Consider the following 21,439-nt stretch of genomic DNA (forward strand, 5'->3'; position numbering starts at 1 on the left):
TATATGTACTTTTGGGGGTTTTTCAGGTTTTCTATCACAAACGTGTATCACTTTTAAAATAATCAGGAAAATCAGATCTTGTGATTTCAAAGGCCTAACCAAAGACCAAAGCTGCTCACAGTGACCTGCGTGCCCAGGACCAACGGCTCTGAGCATACTCTTCGCTCCGCTCTCTCTTCACAGAGCTGCTGTGATGGAAATGCTCGAAGGAGCAAGCTGGTGGGGGTGCAGACTGCTTGGTGACTGTACTTGAAGGTGGATTACACAATTAGTGAGGACTTTCCCTGGATATGGAGTGGGCCCTCCTGGAATAGGGAGTTAAGCATCTTTGTAGACACTGAGGTGATGTTATCTTTACAATATGTGTGCATGTTTCATTTTGAAGCCTCTGTTTTAAGGGGAGCAGATCTCAGTGATTCCAAAGCACATGATGAAGTCTGCGGATTATGTACATGTAACATATCCAGCCCTGAGGGTACAGGCACTTCACTGCAAAGGGTTCTGTGACCTTGACGAAAGGTTTTGGTTAGAGTTTTTCCCGCCCGGATTCCTCTACTCAATTCGATCTGAAAAGATTGAGTTTTTTTAACTTCCAAGTTTTAAAAGAGAACAAAAGGGATTCATTGAAAAGAAGATTATTCTCGACCATGGAACGGTCTATATATACTTTATTAAACGAAAGCATATGTGTATGTATAATAACTACAAATAATTTTCAGCTGAAATTATCATGTGGATCTAGAGTTAATTCTAATCCCTTCTTGCTAAAGTATTAGCAAAGCCCCAAACCAGACGTAACTAAGGAAGTAACTAAGTAACTAACAACGTCCTGGTCTCAATCAGATTCTTGTATTATCTTTTTTTTTTTTCCCTCAGACAGGACCATTCTCTTCTTCTGTCCCCAGGAACCCATGCCCCATCCTGTTTTAAACCACCCTGTATCTCTGGATTGATTCCTTTATATGGAGGTTGATATTCTAATCACAATGAATTCCCAGTTGTGGTTTAACTTTTTTTTTTTTTTTTTAGATTTTATTTATTTGTCAGAGAGAGAGCACAAGCAGGGGGACTGGCAGGCAGAGGGAGAAGCAGGCTCCCCGCTGAGCAGGGAGCCTGATGCAGGACTCAATCCCAGGGCTCTGGGATCATGACCTGAGCCGAAGGCAGATGCTCAACCGGCTGAGCCACCCAGGTGTCCCTGTGGTTTAATTTTTAAAGTACACAGTTTTAAAAACACTATTAGTATATTTCCTGGGGCTCCTGGCTGGCTCAGTAGAGCATGTGACTCTTGATCTTGGGGTCATGAGTTTGAGCTCCATTTTGTGCATAGAGATCAGTATATATGTGTGTATATATGTATATATATGTGTGTATATTTCATAACTCATTATTTCTGTTCCAGTTTACCATTACATACTTCTGTGTAATGCTCCCATGTCAGATTACTTTCCACTTCTACAGGTATGCCCTCTACGGCAACCTAAGAATGCCTACACTTACAAGTCACACTCTGCCCTCTCTCTTCACCTTGGCTGAGTGGGAATTTTTTTTTTTTTAATTAACATATAATTTATTATTTGTTTCAGGGTACAGGTCTGTGATTCATCAGTCTTACACAGTTCACAGCACTTACCATAGCACATACCCTCATCAATATCCATCACGCAGCTACCCCGTCCCTCCCACCCCAACTCCACTCCAGCAACCCACTTTGTTTCCTGGGATTAAGAGTCTGTTACGGTTTGTCTCCCTCTCTGTTTTCTTCTTGTTTTATTTTTCCCTTCCTTCCCCTATGATCCTCTGCCTTGTTTCTCAAATTCCACATATCAGTGAGATCATATGATAATTGTCTTTCTCTGATTGACTTATTTCACTTAGCATAATACCCTCTAGTTCCATCCATGGTGTTGCAAATGGCAAGATTTCGTTTTTTGATGGCTGTGTAATATTCCATTGTATATATATATATACCACATCTTCTTTATCCATTCATCTGTTGATGGACATCTAGGCTCTTTCCATAGTTTGGCTATTGTGGACATTGCTGCTATAAACATCGGGGTGCATGTGCCCCTTTGGATCCCTACATTTGTATCTTTGGGGTAAATACCCAGTAGTGTAATGGCTGGATCGTATGGTAGCTCTATTTTCAACTTTTTGAGGAACCTCCATACTGTTCTCCAGAGTGGTTGCACCAGCTTGCATTCCCACCAACAGTGTAGGAGGGTTCCCCTTTCTCTGCATCCTCACCAACATCTGTCTTTTCCTGACTTGTTAATTTTAGCCATTCTGACTGGTGTGAGGTGGTATCTCATTGAGGTTTTGATTTGGATTTGCCGGATGCCGAGTGATGTTTTTTCATGTGTCTGTTGGCCATTTGGATGTCTTCTTTGCAGAAATGTCTGTTCATGTCTTCTGCCCATTTCTTGATTGGATTATTGGTTCTTTGGGTGTTGAGTTTGATGAGTTCTTTATAGATTTTGGATACTAGCCCTTTATCTGATATGTCATTTGCAAATATCTTCTCCCATTCTGTCGGCTGTCTTTTGGTTTTGTTGACTGTTTCCTTTGCTGTACAAAAGCTTTTTATCTTGATGAAGTCCCATTAGTTTATTTTTGCCCTTGCTTCCCTTGCCTTTGGTGATGTTTCTGGGAAGAAGTTGCTGCGGCTGAGGTCGAAGAGGTTGCTGCCTGTGTTTTCCTCAAGGATTTTGATGGATTTCCTATCTCACATTTAGGTCTTATATCCATTTTGAGTCTATTTTTGTGTGTGGTGTAAGGAAATGGTCCAGTTTCATTCTTCTGCATGTGGCTGTCCAATTTTCCCAATACCATTTGTTGAAGAAATTGTCTTTTCCATTGGACATTCTTTCCTGCTTTGTCAAAGATTAGTTGACCATAGAGTTGAGGGTCCACTTCTGGGCTCTCTGTTCTGTTCCATTGATCTATGTGTCTGTTTTTGTGCCAGTACCATACTGTCTTGATGATTACAGCCTTGTAATAGAGCTTGAAGTCCAGAATTGTGATGCCACCAGCTTTGCTTTTCTTTTTCAACATTCCTCTGGCTATTTGGGGTCTTTTCTGGTTCCATACAAATTTTAGGATTATTTGTTCCATTTCTTTGAAAAAAGTTGATGGTATTTTGATAGGGATTGCATTAAATATGTAGGTTGCTCTAGGTAGCATTGAATGGGGATGGTTTTCAACTGCCTCTGATTTTTAACAGAGAGTCATTTCTAGACCACTCAGGGTAAACATTTATTACATGCTGAACATGTGCTGAAAATCAGGGTCCCTGCTTTCAAGGAATTCATTGGAAGTTTCCCTCCTGCCCTGTCATTACTGCAGCATCTCCCAAAGTGCTAGTTCTAAGGGATGTCAAAAGGTGTTATGTGAAAGGGGAGCTCCATATTCAAATAATTTTGGGACACAGTGAGTCAATAAAGCCATTCTGGTGTCTTTAATATCCTAACGTGCATCCTCACCCTCCAAGAAAAGCATGCAACGTGCAGATTTATTTGATCAGGGAATCCTTTCTCTACAGAGCTTTTTGTGTATCTAAAGCTTTGAAATACCCTTTGGGAAATACTAACTATGCAGTCTTATATAATCTACCTTCTCCATAATGAGCTCAGTTCTCGTCTGTCTGCTGAGTCTGTTAATAAGCATTTTTTTAAAAACCTATATCACAGACACTGTGGTGAGTGCTAGAGTGACAGTAGGTAAGATACATCTCCATTCTTTAAGAAACTCATGAGTTTAAAAAAGCATACCCTTCGATCCATTACTTAGAGCTGCACCATCCAGTACAGTAGCCACTAACTACTTGTGACTGCTTCAAGTTAAATTAATTAAAATAAAAATTAGTTTCTTCATCTTCCTAGCCATATTTCAAGTGCTCAAAAAGCCACTTGTGTACTGGTTAGGCCACTCCTCTCCTGGTTTACAGATGAAAAACAGGTAAAATTCAAAATCATATGTTCACTGTTCCTCCCTAGGTCCAATGTCAGACTGTCCATGTCAGAGAGCAGCTCAGTATCTCAGGAGTGCTGTTGATCTCTGGGGCACCAAATCATAATTACACTTCACTGTGTCTGCCGAATTGGAAATTGCTGCCGAATGCCAGTCACACACAGTAGGATTTAATTCATCCCTGTGAGCATTTATATGAAAATGGGAATAGTCAGTATGGCTTGATTCCCATAGATAAGACTGCCAAATTTTGGCTGCCATGTGTGGTCTAGACTAATTCAAATTTCCCGGCCGGAGAAGACTAGATTCTTTGGCTCCAAAAGATATCAAATGAGTATTAGGATTTGAATGCAGGAAGGTTTTATTTATTGATATATAACAGTATGTCTTCTCTCACCACCCGCCTGTTCCACCACATAAAAGTATGAGGATAAGAGCATAGGCAATCCCTATCCTAGGGACTTGTGTGGTCTTAGGAACACCTCTTCCTGTGAAATAATTTTATGCATAAAGTTCAGAGGTATCGGCTACCAACAAAGCCAGTTAGGCCATAGTGTAGTAGTAGAACATAATATGAATCAATATTAGTGCCACATTGTTAATGCTAACAGATTCCTATTTACATTGTGAATCTGAATATACCTGGACCAATAACTAAAAATAAAGGCATACAGGTAGGTCTGGATGAAGAAAGAGAAATGCAGACTACTCCACAGAGAACTTCCTAGAGTTCCTTGAATGGGCCGTGTCCTCTCACTGCCAGCCCAGAGATCCCTGTGAGCCCCCGGCCTCCATGTCCTCCTGAGTCCTCCTCAGCCTGCAAGTTGCAGCTTCATTGTCCCTTCCTCAGAGAGACCTCCCTCCCTCTACACGACGTTGGTTCCGTGCTAACTGCTCCCTGAAGCAAAGAGGGCAACCAAGATGGAAGCCAGCATATTGTTAGGGACCAGTATCAGAGGTGATAAGTCACCCCTTCCACCATTTTCTCTTCCTTAGAAGTGAGTCACTCAGTCCAGCCCATACTTAGGAGAGGGAATTAATCTCTATTTCTCAAAGAAAGAAATATCAAAGACTTTCTAGTATATTTTTAAATCAATACAGAGACCAAATTTTTTAACGGGTGATTTTGCCTTTGGCCTGTCCATTTCCCTTTCTTCTTTCATTTCCCACATCCTGCTGCTCAGGTCTGCTACTCCCCCAGAGCGCTCATTCCTCCAGAAATCACCTGCCTCCTTGAAAACTCCCGTGACCATTACCTCAGAGCAGTAGCCCCATCCTCCCCTTCCTAACCAAGCTCCTTGAGGAAGACAGCCGAGCCCGTTGTCTCAGTAATATGCCCTCCATCACTCCTGAAACTTGCCCTTTCTCCTGAAGTAGTGCCCAGAATCCCTGTGCGCTTCCCTTTGAAACAGAGAAGAAACAACAAATAATATAATTCATGGTAGAGAGAAACCTTAAAAACATTGTGCTGAGCAAAAGAAACCAGACATGAAAAGTACAGACTGTTTGATCCCGTTTACATCGAATTCTAGAGCAGTCTAAACTAATGGACAGTGTCAGAAAGCAGATGGATAGTTGCAGGGTGCGGGGGTTCGGGGGGAGGTGTGGGGGGATGGGTAGGGGATTGACTGCAAAGGGGCAGGAAGGAATTTCCAGAGGTGATGGAAATGTTCCATATCTTAATGTGGTGGTTACCTGGGAGCGTATCCCTATCAAAGTTCATCGAATTGTACATTTAAGTAGAAGCATTTTATAAGACCAAATATACCTCAATAAACTTTTTTTTTTTTTTTAAAGATTTTATTTATTTATTTGAGAGACAGAGAATGAGAGACAGAGAGCATGAGAGGGAGGAGGGTCAGAGGGAGAAGCAGACCCCCTGCCGAGCAGGGAGCCCGATGCGGGACTCGATCCCGGGACTCCAGGATCATGACCTGAGCCGAAGGCAGTCGCTTAACCAACTGAGCCACCCAGGCGCCCAATAAACTTTATTTTTAAAGTATGCTTGGTAAATGCATTCAATATATTTTTACAACAACCTCAGTATTCACAAGAACAGTGATTTGATAGGTCTTTGCTGAAAACTCTTGTCTCCCAGCTGCCTGGGTGGTTAACAAGACAAACTGAAAGGGAAAGTAGTGACTTATCCCTAAGGGCCAATTAGAATATCTGCATTTTCATTGGTTATATAATAACAGGAATAATTTATGTCACAGAGACAGGTGGCTCTCCCTTCCCTCTGGCAATCAGTTATGAATGGTTGTAAACCATTCTGCCTCATTATCACTGGGGGAGATTTCAGAAAGCATCTCAGCCCTCAGTCCCGTCCCAGGCCTATTAAATCAGAATCTCCAAGGGTAGGGCCCACGCAAAGTACAGCTCTCTAGATGGCCCTCATGAGACACCATTGGTGAGCCCCAGTGAGATCGAGTATGGTGCTTCCCAGACTTTTCCCCCACAACATCTGGGGAGCTTGGGGAGGATAAATGCATGGGTTCTACCACTGGAATTTTTGACTCAGTAGTTCTGGGATGGGACTCATGAATCTGCATTTTTAATAAGCTCCCAGGTAATGTTGATGTAAGCGGTCCAGGCATCACACTTTGAAACTAATACCATCTATTCCCCAATTTCTGGGCTGAATTGGAGTCCAACAGGATGCCTAGGCTGAAGAGTGGCCCCCTCATCTTGATCTTGTAGATGGCATCTAGCCCCACTACTTTTATTTGCTTAAGTTCAGGCTCGGTTCTCTCCACTCTGTCCCTTATCCCCCGAGTCAACCCTACACCCATACCCTGTCTAAACCATGATGGTGTTACTTTGCTGGCAGCAATCATCACCACACCCTAGAAGTCCATCCCTTCCAGACCTCACCACTTCAGCATGGCCCCTCACATGTATCAGAGTCCCCATCACACAAACCTCAGAGCTGCCAGGGCCCTGTGTTCCAGGCACATGGCTAGGCTCTGGGGGTACAGTGACAGGTTAGTCTTGGTCCTTAACGTGAGCCCTCCTATCCGTGTGGAGATACCAACAGTCTTAGTTTTCCCACTGGTAAAATGAGGGAGCTTAGCCCAAATTGGTCATCCTTAGCAACAGCCCCCCATGGGGGCTGGGGCCTCACCTCCTCTTCAACCAGATTTGCCATATTTTTTCATTAGTGGCTTTTGTGTCAGATTGCATTAGAAGAAATGGTTTCTGCTACTAAAATATGTTGTAAATCCACTGGATTAGGGAAGATTCTGATTTCCTTCCAGTTCTGCCACATTGTAGATCCAGAATGACATAGATTGCCCACTGCCTTTTTTTTTTACTTCATTTATTTATAATAGTAAATTTTTTGAAACAGATTTATAGTAGAGATTTATGTCTATGTCTTATTAAAGTATTTCAGCATAGGAAGAACTTTAATGGCCTGTAATAATGATATACTTTTAAAATTTGGTATGTTCAGCTTCTGAGAATATAGTAATCTGAGGATAGGGAAATTTTTTTAATAAAGCTGTGTACCAAGTGCTGTGGAAAATGGGTTTATGTGTTACCTCATTTAATCTGCACATAATTCTGAGATAAATACTGTTTTAATCTCCATTTTAGAGAAGAGGAAAATCAGACAAGGTGGTGAAGTAATTTGTCCAATGTCACACAGCCCTCTGGAGTCAGGATTTGAACACAGGCAGTCTGACCCCAAAACCCAGACGTGGCCTCTGCTGGGGCAGATTTTTGTTCAGGGACACACTAATTCAAATGATTTCTGATGATCTGTAGCAGCTAGGAGATTTCCTAAGGTTCTAACCCTTGGATAAAACAGCATCTGGCTGTGAGGGCCTGGTCAGATCACGTCAGCTCTCTGAACACATGGAATGTGCTCTGTTTAGTGACTCAAACAACATGAGAGTGTGTAAAGAGCTGGTGCTAAGTGCTAGGGCAACTAAAAAGGCATGTTGCCTGCCTCAAGAAATGTAATGTCTGTAGGTCAGATGACCCAAACCCAAAGCCTACAGAGGCCAGGCAGGTAGCAGATGTGAGTTAGCAAGCAGGTAGTAAGAAATAGGAAGCTCTGGGAGCCACCTCCATGCAACTCTAGATAATGGTTTCACTGGGGGAGTTGGGAGCCAGAGTTTCCAAATCAAAAGAAATAGGAACTCCAACATTTTAGGGGAACCCTTCAGAATTTTAAATGGTGGCGACTGATTAGAGCAGTTCTTACACTTTATTTTATTTATTTCATTTCACTTCATTTTTTTAAACCTACAAGCCTAACCCATTCTTTCTAGGAGTGCGATTTGCCCAAGAGCCATCATTTTGCACTCCTGCCTTATATAGAGCCTGTGGTGGGCAGGACCGGGTCTGGCCCATTACAATCTGGCAACACGTCCACAGTGTCTGCACGTTAAGTGTTGTTTGTAGAATTTTCCGCTATTTTGAAAGCCCAGAATTTCGAAGCATACGAAATGCAGCATCGCCGTGTATGTGTGCATGCGCGTTGGGGGGTGTCCCCAGTTCGGATGAAGCCAACGCGACAGTGGTCATTGGGTTGCGTTGCCGTCAGCTTCATACCATGCTGCTCCGTGCCCCATCGCCATCGCTGGTCCGCAGCGACTGTGGTGTCTCGGGCACCAGGAGACACAGAGCACATCTGTTCCTTTGTCTCTGGCTTCACCCGACACGACCAGTGTCATCGCCAGTTGGCATTTAGATTGTCAACCCCGTCGCTGCCAGGCCCGGGCTGTAAATCAGCTGTTGTTATCATATACATTCACTCTCAACAGTAGAGCCTTCGGGAGCCCCGCCACGCACCAACCCTGCTCTGGGGAGCTGGCAGACGGTACCGAGCGCTCACAGCACACACTCGAGGAATTTCATCTTCCTACTCTTTGAAAAACACAGGCAAATGGACAGGAGTCAAATAAGGTATTTGACCACATCCCACCTAGGTTGGTTTTAGTTGTATGGCCTCACGATTGAAGAGGCAGACTTTTCATGAAAGTTGGCACTCCCGTTCATATCTAAATTCCATTTTTAATATAAGGTTTCTGATGTGGTTTTCGCTTTATTTGGAACTCGCCCTTTCTTGGACGGTGACAGCGGTCTTTGTGCATCTACTGCAGAGGAATCTTACTAGGTACTCACAGGTGTAGTTTTCCCCTTGGTGTCACTGCTGTAAGATGTTAGAGTCCTAAGAGGTTCTCAGACAGTTACTCATTATTTTGGTTTCTGTTGTTGGTGCAAGGGTGCTTGGCATTTTGTATGAATAGATGATTCCAGATGGAAGAATTCTAAACATTTTTTGTTTCCAATACCGACAGCAATGATAGAGGGGATTTAATGAGTTGGACTGAGTGTGTTCTTGAAAGCACATGCACAAGCGTTAAGTGTACGCATGTACATACATATGCGCACAAGCACCCACACACGCAAACTACACACCAATGCTCATTTTTTCCAATAAATCTTCAAATCTTTCAAAACCCCTTCTCTGTGGATTTTTTTCCCACTTTGCTAATGGGATTGTATATAAAAATTTTCTTCCTTGAAGCTTTTGAAATGCTTTTTTCCAAAATTGATAGCTATGGGATTTTTGTTGTTTTGTTTTAAATTGTGGTAAAGTACACATAATGTAAAATTTGCCATCTTAACTATTTTAAGTATGCAGTTTGGTGGCAGAAAGTACACTCACATTGTTGTGCAACCCACACAACCATCCATTTCCAGAATTCTCTTCATCTTGATAGGTATGGTTTTTATTTTATCTTCTTTTATTTTCACATATGAGCCAGGTCTTTAGGGTGTGCAACTGGGGCCAGGAAAGGGAACAAAAAGTATGCCAAGAAAAGGGGCATCTGCTTTTATTTCTCTTCAGCTGAGGCAGAACTGCTCTCCCCACCTTCAATACATTAGACAATTTCCCTCTTATCTTGAGAGCAAAACACCATGTGCCGACAGTAGAACGATAATCACCTCTATTGCTAAAACATATAAAATTGCAGCTTTGTCCTAAAGTATCAGCCAAACGAGTGAGGAAGGAGCCCTCACACGTAAAAATTGCTTTAGCTCTCTGAAGCACATTCCCTTTAGGTAAAATCCATGTTGTTTTCATGGTTCATTAATTGGGAATCGGAGACTACAAAAAGAAAGGAGCTTGTCTCCTCCCATACTCTGAAAGCCATACCAGTTCTGTTCTAAGAGGCTGCAGGCACGTGCAGAGTTTATTCTTTTTTTTTTTTTTTAAAGATTTTATTTATTTATTCATGAGAGACAGAGAGAGAGAGAGGCTGAGGCAGAGGGAGAAGCAGGCACCCCGCGGAGCAGGGAGCCCGATGCAGGACTCTATCCCAGGACCCTGGGATCATGACCTGAGCCGAAGGCAGATGCTTAACCGACTGAGCCACCCAGGCGTTCCAACGTGCAGAGTTTATTCTTGCTTTACTACCTGTGTTTTCTTCCTGATGGAGCATCACTGCTCGCCCACAGCAGGAAAAACATTGGACTATTTATGGCTAGGTCAACTTTACAAGCCTGGTAGCTTGGGGACCCATTTATAATCCCATGGGCCTTAATCCTACAGAGTCACACTGGCCGTGGTATCCTCAGGGTGCAGCAAACTGTTTCTGAAAAGCTCCAGACACCAAACATTTTAGCTTGTGGGCCTTAAATGGTCTCTGTCACAACTGCTCACCTCTGCCTTTGGAGCGGGAAAGCAGCTAGAGACAATGCAGACATGAATGGGCGTGACTCTGTCATCCCAGTACAACTTTACTGATGGACGTTGAAATTCGAGCCTCGTAGAATGTTCCTGTGTCATGGAATGGTCTTCTTCTTTTTTTTTTTTCCAACTACTTAAACATGTAAAAACTATCCTTAGTCTATGGGCCATACAAAACAGGTGTGGACTGGATCTGACCTGTGCGCTGTGGTTTCCAGTTCCCTGATGTAAAGGAAAAAATGGGATTCTGAGGCCCATTGAGGAGATCCAAATGATAGATGTCAGGCAAATACTCGCTCTGCCAGGTATTAACCATGGGCAGGCCACCAACCTCTGCAAGCTTCAGTTTCTCTATGGGGGAAGCATAGTGGCCTCCCCATAGAGATGAGAGTCAGTGACAAAGTGGGACAGAGTCGGGACACCAAGATCAGCCCCTAAAGCTCTCAGGAGTTTGAGCCCGTGTTTCAGCTGGTGCTAGTCTAACTCCTAGCAAGCAATCTTATTTTGCTAAAATGAAGATTTGGTTTGTTTCATGTCCATTTATTTCATTAACCTAATATTTTGTTCCTTCCGAAGGAATGGGACTGCTAAGACGCTACAAACTTCCTAAATTATAGGCTCCCTGAGGAAGAAAATCTCCCTGTGTTTTCATCAGACACACAATAGAGGTCTTATTAAGTGATGGCAAGCTCTGTCCTGTGGTGAAGTCAGCTCAGTTGAATGACTTCTATGAATTCTTTGTTTTCCTGGGGGAGGTAAATTCTTTCTTCAGGGACCCATGCCCTGAAAGTTCAGGGCACACCCAAAATGACAAGTCCTGTTTCTTCAGGGCTTCTTGAATGTCTGTAAGAGTTGGGCCCACTAAGCTTCTCTCAGAACTCATGAGTCTGTGACTGCAGCAGCCTAACCTAGACTGAAGGGCCTCACCAGTCAGTGCCTCCCCTCCCCCCCTCCCCCCCCATGAAAAGACCAAGTGACAGAAGCAAACAAGGGAATTCCTTACCCTGTCCACCGCTCACATCCAGTCTTCAAAGAGCTGCAACCTGATAGGTGGCCCCTGGGCCATTTTGAAGTCTGTCACAGCCCTCCTAGGGCGTGGGTGCATTCAGCCACCCTTCGCTCATCCCAAAACCAGGGGCACGAGGAGCATCTGCCAGAAATCAGTCCAGCTGTCCTGACACATGCAGGGTGTGGGAGGGAGGGGGTCAGACCTTTTGTAGCGGTGTGGTCCTCAAGCCAGGCTGTGGAGGACGTGGGCTGGCAGAGAGGGGAAGGAGGAGGGAGGGGCAACTGCCAGCCAGAGAGGCCAGGACTGTGCCTCATTGGGTTATAGGGGGCATCACTTTGAGCAGGAATCAGGTTGGATGCACGCACGCACTGTCATGGTCAGGAGCTCATGGTGCACCAGCAAGAAGGATGGCATGGGGAGAACATGGTCACTCCATCTCCAGAATAACTCAAGATGTTCAAATGCATGGAGGAGCAGAAGGGGGCCCTGCGGGGCTTTGGTGAGGACATCTGGAGAAATGCAGTGATGATGAAACATTTTGATTCATGCGCCTGCTTTCATGATGCCTGCTAAGGCAGCCTGTCTCCCCATATGGAGTGTGTCCGTAACCCATCTCCTGTGGTTAAATGAGAGAGTTTCAAAAATGTGCAGCTCTGCCTTTATGAGAATCAGTATAAATCAAGAGACTGAGTATGTTTACATAAAGCGACTTATTTTTAATGCTTGCAGGATTTGGGAAAAGAAGAGCAGTTTGATTCTTGTATCATATGAATAAATATTCTCTGTGGGTGGCAGGTCTGTGTGTTTATCTATCCATACATATGTATACATGTACTTGGAGGCGTGCATATATGTGTGTGTGCACGCACACACACACACACACCCCCCTCCATTTGGGAACGCCCTCCATGTCGGTAATGTGGACTGCTATTTAGGAACAGAATTAATCAAATAAATATTGTTCTTTCCTGTTTAGGGAGGTCTGGCCTGCCCTGTTTCTATTTTTATTTCTTTTGGCTTATTTGCCACCCACATTCCTAAAAGAAAGCAGAAAGAACATTTTTAATTCCTGTGTGCTGGTTGGAGCCCATGTACACTTTGAACTGGGAGAATTCTTTTAAAAATTCTGTAGCCCTGCCTGCCCACCCTGACAAGAATTCAGACTTTGGGATGCTAGCAGGGCCCTGAATGTGGGCCTCCCATGAATGGTTCTCCTGGCCACGCCCCTGTTCCATGGTCAGTGCTGGCTTTGTGTGCCCCCTGACTCAAATAGACTCAGCTCAAAGTACTTGCAGGTATGCAGGAAGATCTGTTCAGCACAAGGCCTTGTGGTGTAGTGTAACTGGTTAGGAAGACAGGTTTTCAAGTTTCCACCTTGGCTACCCTCATTACTAGCAATGTGACTTTGACCAGAGTACTTGACCTCAGTTCCCTCATCTGTAAGACGAAGATAATACCACTAAGACTGCTCTAAGGACTGAATGAAATAATGAGTGTCCAGCCAACATTGAGCACAGCGTCCGGCATAGAAAGGGTGCAGGAAGTGATAGATACTACTCTGTTAGGAACACAATATTATTGACTCATTGAGGCTCTTAACGTCATTGCCCCATCTTGTTCACTCCATCTTTTGTGACCTCACACTAATTCATTCATTCATTCATTAAGTTAGTTATGTATGAAGACTTGTTCCAAAAATAATTTAAGGTGTCTGGTATCAGCCTCCCACTGGAATTCTTTCTCCCAGTTCGATTAAAGAGACACAACTATGTTAAGAAAAAGTTTTAAGAAAATGTTTAGGCCCAATGCTTGATCGTTGTGCAAGGCGGCAGCTGCTCTTCACTCCCTGGTCAGAAGTTGCCCTCCTGAACACAAGCTCCCTGCCTACAGGACCCTGGAGAGAAGCTGCATCCACGTGCTTCAAAGGCTCTGGGTGAAACAAGTGCTTGGAGCAGGAGAGGTCAGGGGGAGGGTGTCACGGAGATTCTCTAAGGTGGGCTCAAGGGCTGTGGTCCTGAGACACCGCAGCCTCCCTGTGCCCTGAGGGCAGGTAGGAGCTTCTGTCCCCCGCCCCTCTGTCAACAGTCCAGCTTTCCCACAGGGGATGGGCGGCAGAATAGATTGGGGTATTTTGCATTTGCTTGTTTTTCTTTCTTCTCTCTTGGTCCGGGGATATCCCTTCAGCAAGCAGCCTGCTGTTTTTCCTGGGCTCCCCCTTGACACTGCCCTTCAGAGCAGAACTGCACTGCACCCCCGTCTGAGGGAGAGCTAGCTGCTAGACCACATTCTCAGCAACCAGCTTTAGAGCCACCGAGATCCTCTTTCTCTCTTTCCTTTCCCTGAGTCCTGGTCCCTTTCTCTGAATCACTCTGTCTCCCATTGAGGCAGCGTATAACCCTCACAGACCGGTAATAAGAGCACGAAAAAGTCAACAAGAGTGTTCTGGGCAGGAGAAGGGCATGGGGCTCTCCATGCAGAAGAAACAAGTGTAAAAAGATACAGCAACAGCCAGAAGCAAGGTGTGTGCAAGGCAGGAGAGAAGGAGGAGGTAGATCCGAGATATGTGCAGTCTCTTTAACTTGCTGGGACTTTACCTGGTTGGAGATCAACGGTGCATGGGCGGTGCTGATGATACCTGGGGGGATTAGAGCATGTGCTGCACACTGGTCACAGGGCACTGTCATATCACAGGCGATTCTGAGTCCTTCAAACTGGATGATTTGGAGACAACAGCTGAGGTTGATTCTTACAATCTAATGCCTTAGCACAATACCCCTTCCTCTTCTGAATCGACAGCCTGGAGAGCCGCACCTGCCCATTCCTGGAATTCTTCCTCATAGCGTCTTGGTGCCGGAAGAAACCTCACTGAGTCCTTGTCCCTGTATACAGTCGGAAATGACCTCAGGCTGACCCACGCAGTCTAGCTGACTTTGGTACTCACTCTCCCTGTTCCTCCAGGAAAGCTGCCAGTCCCAAAGGGACTTGCTTTTGCTACCAGTGGGTTAGATCTGGAGATAAGGAAATTGCAAATAATCTGCTTGACCTCCAGTGTAGCAACATGACCTGCCGGAAATGGGTGTTGGCAGGAGCTGAGGACCTGGAGAGGCAGGGAGATTGTGGTGGATCTGGTGAAATCTTGGCACAGACACCACCAGCACAGTTGTTTGGAACGGAGGAGGGAAAGGGGCAAGACTCCTGAGAAAAACAGAATTTTCAGGATGGTTAACATTCTCAAAGCACCCACTTTGTAAGGGAAGAAAAAAATAGCCAGTAACAAAAGAAACAAATGGATAATGTGGATACAACCTGGAGGTTTTCAAGTCTAAAAAAATGGCACTTGTAGGATGAAAGGCCCCGCAGAAAGCTTGCTTTCTGACCGGGCCAACACCCGCAGAAGGCCCAGCCTCGTTGAAGGAAATTCTTCCCGATATGTTCCCCATACCCTCACCCTCCAGCCCAGCCAGAAATGCTGTCCCTGTACTTCATGCTGCATTCAAACCCATGTTCCCAAGTCTGTCTGAGAGGAGACTGGGGGCTGATGAGAGGCGGGGTGCAGCCACGCGCCAGCCCCGGGCGGGGCCCTGGGGGGCTGAGGCCAGGCTGCTGGGCGGTGGGCGGTGAGCCCGCGAGCAATAACCGCTACAGAGCCCCAGAGATGCTTCACCCAGGTGGACTCGCCGTTCCTCTTTGGTGCTCTTTCAGCAACCATTACCTTAACATATTGCCTTTTAAATGTGTCGATGAAGCTCCGTTACTGGAGAGGGCAACTGCATCCGTGCGCGTGTTTGCGCGTGAGTATGTGTGCACCAGTGTGCTTGCGTGCGCGCCCGAGCGCTCTTAACTGAAGGCAATTTACTGCCCTCTTAGGGCCAAATCTAACACTAAGTCGTGTACTTCAAACCACCCCGTTTTAAGCCGTTGGGTTTTTAATGGTGGCCAACGGGGGCGGGCGGAAGGGGGGGGATTACATAAAGGTCATTCCAGAAAGTTTTTAGCCCAGTGTGCTCTCCTTACCACACTTTGGAACTTTGGAGCTTCTACACCCACCTTCCTTTCATCTCTTTGCGCTCCTCTTCTTCCTCAGTTATTTCTCTATTTTCAACATTTCTTCCTCCTCTTTCTCCTTCTTGTTTCTCAGAATTAGCAGAGTTGGGGAATTTAAAACCATAGGCTTCAGGATGCTGTTGTTATAGCACCTCTCACCCTAATATACACTAAAACGCTAGAAAAACAAAAGGCCTCGCTGCTTTTATTTCTCACCCCAGCAGAGTAATGGAAACAGTATGTTTTTAGTTTTTTGGCTTATTTTTGTTCTTGAGTCCACCCGGGTGCAAATCCTGATTCTCCCGCTTGTTCACTATGTGAACGTGGGCAAGTTACATCAATTCTCTGAGCCTCCTTTTCCTCATCCGTATAATAGAAAAAGCAATGCCTACTTCACAGAGTTTTGAAAAGAAGTCCACAAAATAAACATAAGTGCCTCTACCATGGTAGGTACTCAACACATTTTTCCCTCCACCACTCGTTTTACTGGGTTTGTAGACCTAGTCTTTTTTTTTTTTTTTTTTCTTCATTGGATTTTAGTCTAATTAACAAACATTTTGCCAGCATCTGCTATGTGTCAGGGCTGGTGCACCAGGGTCCAAACAGACCCAAGATGTGGTTCATCTCTTCAGTGGCAGCCCTGTGCTGGAGCCAGGGAAGGAATAAACTGTCACGGAACAATGGTGAAGGGTGCGGTGGGCACCACAGGAAACCAGAAGAGGAGCACCGAAGACTCCTTGGGGTCAGGGTAGGGATGGAGGTGGGAGAAGGTGTCCCAGAAGAGGCCACACTGCACAAGAGCCTTGAAGGATGCTGGAGTTGGGAGAAAGGTGTTCTGGGAAAAGAGGAATGAACAAAAGCAGATACACGAGAGGATTCTGGATGCCATGGGTTCAGCAGGAGAGAAGGAAAGCTGGGGAGTGACAGGGTGGCAGAGAGGTTGGGGGTCCAGATCAAGAAGAGCGTTGAACGCTTGGGTTGGGGACTTAGTTTGAAAACTGTGCAGAGCTGTTGAAGGAGTATCGGTTAGGGAAAGCCAGTAGCGCAGGCTGGATTTTACCTGAAGCACGCACACTGAGCCAACTCTGAGACATCCTTGTTTGCACAAATGGCCTCTCTCAGAGCCACACCAAGTGTCCAGAGCCCACAGGCCAGGGGTGCTAGCTCTGCCGCTAATTATTTGCGCCACCTCAGGCTAGTCACCTCTCTCACAGTCTGGGCTTTCAGTCTCTGAAGTGAAGGTCTTAGACCAGACAATACCCAAGTGTCCTCCCGGCTTCAACAGTAGTCCGTGATTCTGTGATCATGCCACCATTTTTTGGAGCTTGTTTTCTGGTTTCTGATGTTAACTTAGTAAAATTGCCATGCTAGCAAGATGACCGACACCTAGTATTCATCAATGTTTTCCCTTTATTTTATGTGAAAAATAGATCATTAAAATGTGTGATGGGGGGCGCCTGGGTGGCTCAGTTGGTTAAGCGACTGCCTTCGGCTCAGGTCATGATCCTGGAGTCCCGGGATCAGTCCCGCATCAGGCTCTCTGCTCGGCAGGGAGTCTGCTTCTCCCTCTGACCCTCCCCCTCTCATGCTCTCTCTCTCTCTCAAATAAATAAATAAAATCTTTAAAAAAAAATGTGTGATGGGATATACAGTAAGCTAAGAGTCAGTTGGACTCTGGTTGTCACGGCTGGGTTGGAAATTATTTGCATGACCTAGAATAAGTCATTTTACTTCTCTTTGTGTCCACCTACTCCCTGTCCTCCACTACCAGTTCTAAAAATGGGTAAACTGACAGATAAGTTTAGACTTTTAGAGTTCATGCAGGTTTATCCTACAGATATCAAACACTTGTTGCAATGGCTAAGAGATACCTCTATTTCAGTTTGAAAGTGTTGAGATTAGAACCGGAGAGCTTGAATATCTTATGCAGATATGCTGATTTCAGCCACCACCCCCATTCCATAGAAAAGTAGCCAAAAGTCATTTTAACTTTATTTTTAAAACTAAATATGATTTCAATTTGGAGGTTTGGTCTACTTCTATTTTTGTTGTTTTTTTAAATTATTGGAGCTTATTTTCTTAGAAAAAAAAATTACATGTGTATTAAAAATATCTCAGAATCCAAGAGGATATGCCAAGGGCAAATAGCAGGAAGAGAACACATACATCATTTCATTCACCCAGAGATAAACTCATCACAGTGGACTCATATTTTGCTTGTATTTTTTCCCCAAATAATTATATCAAATCATATGTACTATTCAATGACTTGACCAAAATATTTCTCATCATACACTAATACACAACAAAGTTGTAAGGGTCTTCTCATATTCAGGCAAAAATGAAATGATGAATTCCACTGCTGGTAGAAAGTGATACGATATGTGTGTGCAATGGGGGAAACCAAACAGTTTGCTAATGAACCCTTTCTGGGAGCTGACAGTTGGATCTTGAAGGATGTCAATATTTACCAGGCACAGAAGAGCAGAAAGCATTTCCCAGATAGAAGAAACAGCTAGAAAAACTACTAGAAACCTTGATAGACCATGTCCTGTTGGGAACAGGGGAAGAGTCCAGTTTGCCTCGTGGGTGTGGTGTATGAGTGGGTGGGTGGGGGTTCAACAGGAGATGAGCAGAGGGCATGAGTCTCTGTTATGAAAAGCTTTGTTTGCCAGGCCCTGGAGTATGGAATGTGTTCTGTTGACAGTGGGGAAACAGGGACTTTACAAAATCAATTACTTCCTTACATTAAAGCAAAGAATACTGAGTGAGCCAGCCAAAGCCCAGCTTTCCTCTTTCCTGAAGGGTGGATTTTTTTTTAAATCCAGGGGCTTAAAAACATCTTCCTAGACAGCCAAATACAGTCCCTATGAACCTTTCTCAGAAAATTCTCATCACCTCTGCAGAAGCTTTTCAAGCACCTTTTGGAGTTCTTTAGAAGTCTGCCTTAGTGCACGATGCATTTAGACCACTCCTATAATGGCAAATTCATTCTTTTTTTTTTTAAGATTATTTATTTTTTTAAAATTAATTAATTAATTTTTTAAAAAGATTTTATTTATTTATTTGAGAGAGAGAATGAGATAGAGAGAGCATGAGAGTGGGGAGGGTCAGAGGGAGAAGCAGACTCCCCACTGAGCAGGGAGCCCGATGTGGGACTGGATCCCAGGCCTCCAGGATCATGACCTGAGCCGAAGGCAGTCGCTTAACCAACTGAGCGACCCAGGCGCCCAAGATTATTTATTTATTTGACAGAGAGAGAGAGAGAAAGTACAAGCAGGGGGAGTGGCAGGCAGAGGGAGAGGGAGAAGCAGACTCCCTATGGAGCAGGGAGCCTGATCCGGGACTCTGTCCCAGGACCCTGGTATCATGACCTGAGCCAAAGGCAGTTGCTTAACCAACTGAGCCACCCAGGCGCCCTAGCAAATTCATTCTTAAAGAACAACCTGGGTAGATGTTGTTCAGGCCCCTCTCCGCGATAGGAAGGGAATGTGTTTGGTTCTGCTAGGTGCCTTTGGGAGGGCTTTGATGATGATGAACGCTTTGGAGGCCAATACTGGCCAGTTTTTTGGTTTGGCCAGTTATTTCTTAACCAGCTCATTTGCACCACCCAGTGGGAAAGTGCTAGAATACAGTTTTGAAGGGTGGCTCTGAGTTGTTCTTCCTTAGGGAAGGATCTGGGAATTCCTGGTCTGCTATTTCAACCATTCTTTCCCTATAAGAATGTTAGGAGACATCCCCGTAAACAGTTTTTCTCTTTCATTTGGAGGCGAGAAAGCATTTGGAGTGAGGAAAGCACCAGTCCTGGCTTTTCACAGACTAACTCAGTGGCTTTAGATAAGTACCATGTCCTCTATCAAAGTGTTCCCTTGTGTGTGTGTGTGTGTGTGTTTAACTCTTCCATATTTCTAGTGGCATAACTGTTTTAGTATTTACCCAGTGCACCTGTAATCCCAAGTCCCATCTGTCTGAGTAATGAGAAAATACCTTCAACATTTTGAAAATCCAGGAATGACTGCAACCATTTATAATGAATATATGTCAGTTAATATCAGTATCATCGGAGTGTATCTTCCTAAGAATGTCTCAGGGGCTTTTAAACCACAAATCACATGGTGTAAGTGGGAAGAGCTGACCTTTGCCTTCAGTTAGACCTGAGTTTAAGTCCCACCCCTGCCACTCACTGTGTGACTTTTAGAAGACACTGTCTGTCTCTGAGCCTGTTTCAGTGAGCACAACCAGTCTCATTTCACAGGGTTAGTGTAAGAGTTACGGGGTGTAATATCTGCAGAGCTTTGAGGGACCCTGGGACTAAGGGAGAGCTGCGCTTTGTTGGGTGGAAGTAACTATTACTGGTCGGGCTCTGCAGCTTCCCTGTTCTCCTCGAGCAAATCCCTTCTGCTCTGCAGCCTGGATTCCTCTGCTGTCAAATGGGGCCACAGTTCCTTCTCTTAGAGTTTTACAGATGCGATGATGTAACAGCTCCACCAAGCACCTGGCACCTCATAGGTGCTTCACAAATGCTAGTTCCTTTCTTTCCAAAAGTATTAACCCATTGCGAATAGTGACGGAATTAGTTATAAGGCCAAATTGTGCTCAGTCTGTGATCTCCCCACCGCCAATTGTCTCTCTTACTAACTCAAATACACACATGTGCACATTTGCTTTCCCACCTTACTTTCCCCATCTTTGTCATCAAAGGTTAACCAAAAGCACAAGAACTTTTGGAAGCTTATGAAAGGGACAGCAAATTCATTTTAAGATTGTCATCATGTCTTTCCAGTCCTCACACCAGTTGCATGGGTCCATATTTGGGCAGTTGTGCATTTACCTGTCTCCCTACCCCCACGCCCTCCCGGCCTGGCCTCTCTTCTCCAGCCGCAGCAACACCAGACCACGGAGGGCTCCACCTCGGCCACTCTCCCCGCCCCCCCCCCACCCCAGCTATCTAGTCCCCTTCTCCCCGCCTCATCATCAGGGTCCTCCTTTAAATTTTGGGGTCCATCTAAGTGGATACATTAACAGGGAAGTCTTCTCAAACACTTTCTTGCTCTGGCATGAAGTGATTATTGCCATGTGTTTGCCTTTGAGGAGAAGGAATTCATGTGTATCAAGTCCAGGTATATCTTAATACTTTTAACCTTCCCGGTCACCTTCTCAGGTCATCTCACAGTTCCATTTTACAGATGAGGAGACTGAGAGCCCGTTCATTGCTTCATTAAACAAACATCTGTTGAATATCAGTTGCCAGGCACTAGGAATAGAGCAGACACAGCCCCTTCCTTTGTGGATATTATAGGATCTGACATGGGATGAATCCAGGAGGCAGGAAAGAAAGAAATAATAGGCTATTCCAGTTGTGAAGAAGGGCCCTGTGAAAGGCAGGAAAGAGGGATATGCCCTATGTCAGAGCTCAGGGAGGGGGTCCCTAAAGAAAAGGCATGTCTGCTAAGACCCAGAGACTCAAGGCAGTCACACAGATAGGTGGTGAGGGCAGAAGTGGGCTCTGACTGTGGCCAGAATTTGGAGCTACCATGCCTCATGGTCTCCCTTCCTCCAGATAGTTGCATTTATGTCCTTGTCTTTTAGCGTGTGACCTACATTTCTTTCTCTCTGATGGAGTGTAGCTCCCTGCAAACAGCAACCTCATCTCCCAGGTACCTGGTACATAGGACAAGTCACAAGTAGAAGGAAGTGGTCAGTTCGTG

The 21,439-nt window shown here is 44.9% G+C and overlaps 1 protein-coding gene across 4 annotated transcripts in view; it reads left to right on the top strand.

Moving 5' to 3' along the window:
- Window positions 1-21,439, top strand: part of MOB3B (MOB kinase activator 3B) — a 212,408-nt gene that overhangs the window by 165,056 nt on the left and 25,913 nt on the right. For 2 of the 4 annotated variants that reach the window (XM_035016523.1, XM_035016524.1), the window contains exon 4: window positions 184-571. The exons of the other annotated variants lie outside the window; for them this stretch is intronic. In XM_035016523.1, the coding sequence (XP_034872414.1) occupies window positions 184-243 (60 nt within the window). In that variant the 3' untranslated portion in view covers window positions 244-571. Of the gene's footprint in view, window positions 1-183; window positions 572-21,439 lie in introns of those variants that run through there. 4 annotated transcript variants of the gene reach the window in all.

This window comes from Mirounga leonina, unplaced genomic scaffold (assembly GCF_011800145.1).
Source record: "Mirounga leonina isolate KUSES-001 unplaced genomic scaffold, KU_Mleo_1.0 Mir_170, whole genome shotgun sequence".
NCBI lineage: Eukaryota > Metazoa > Chordata > Mammalia > Carnivora > Phocidae > Mirounga > Mirounga leonina.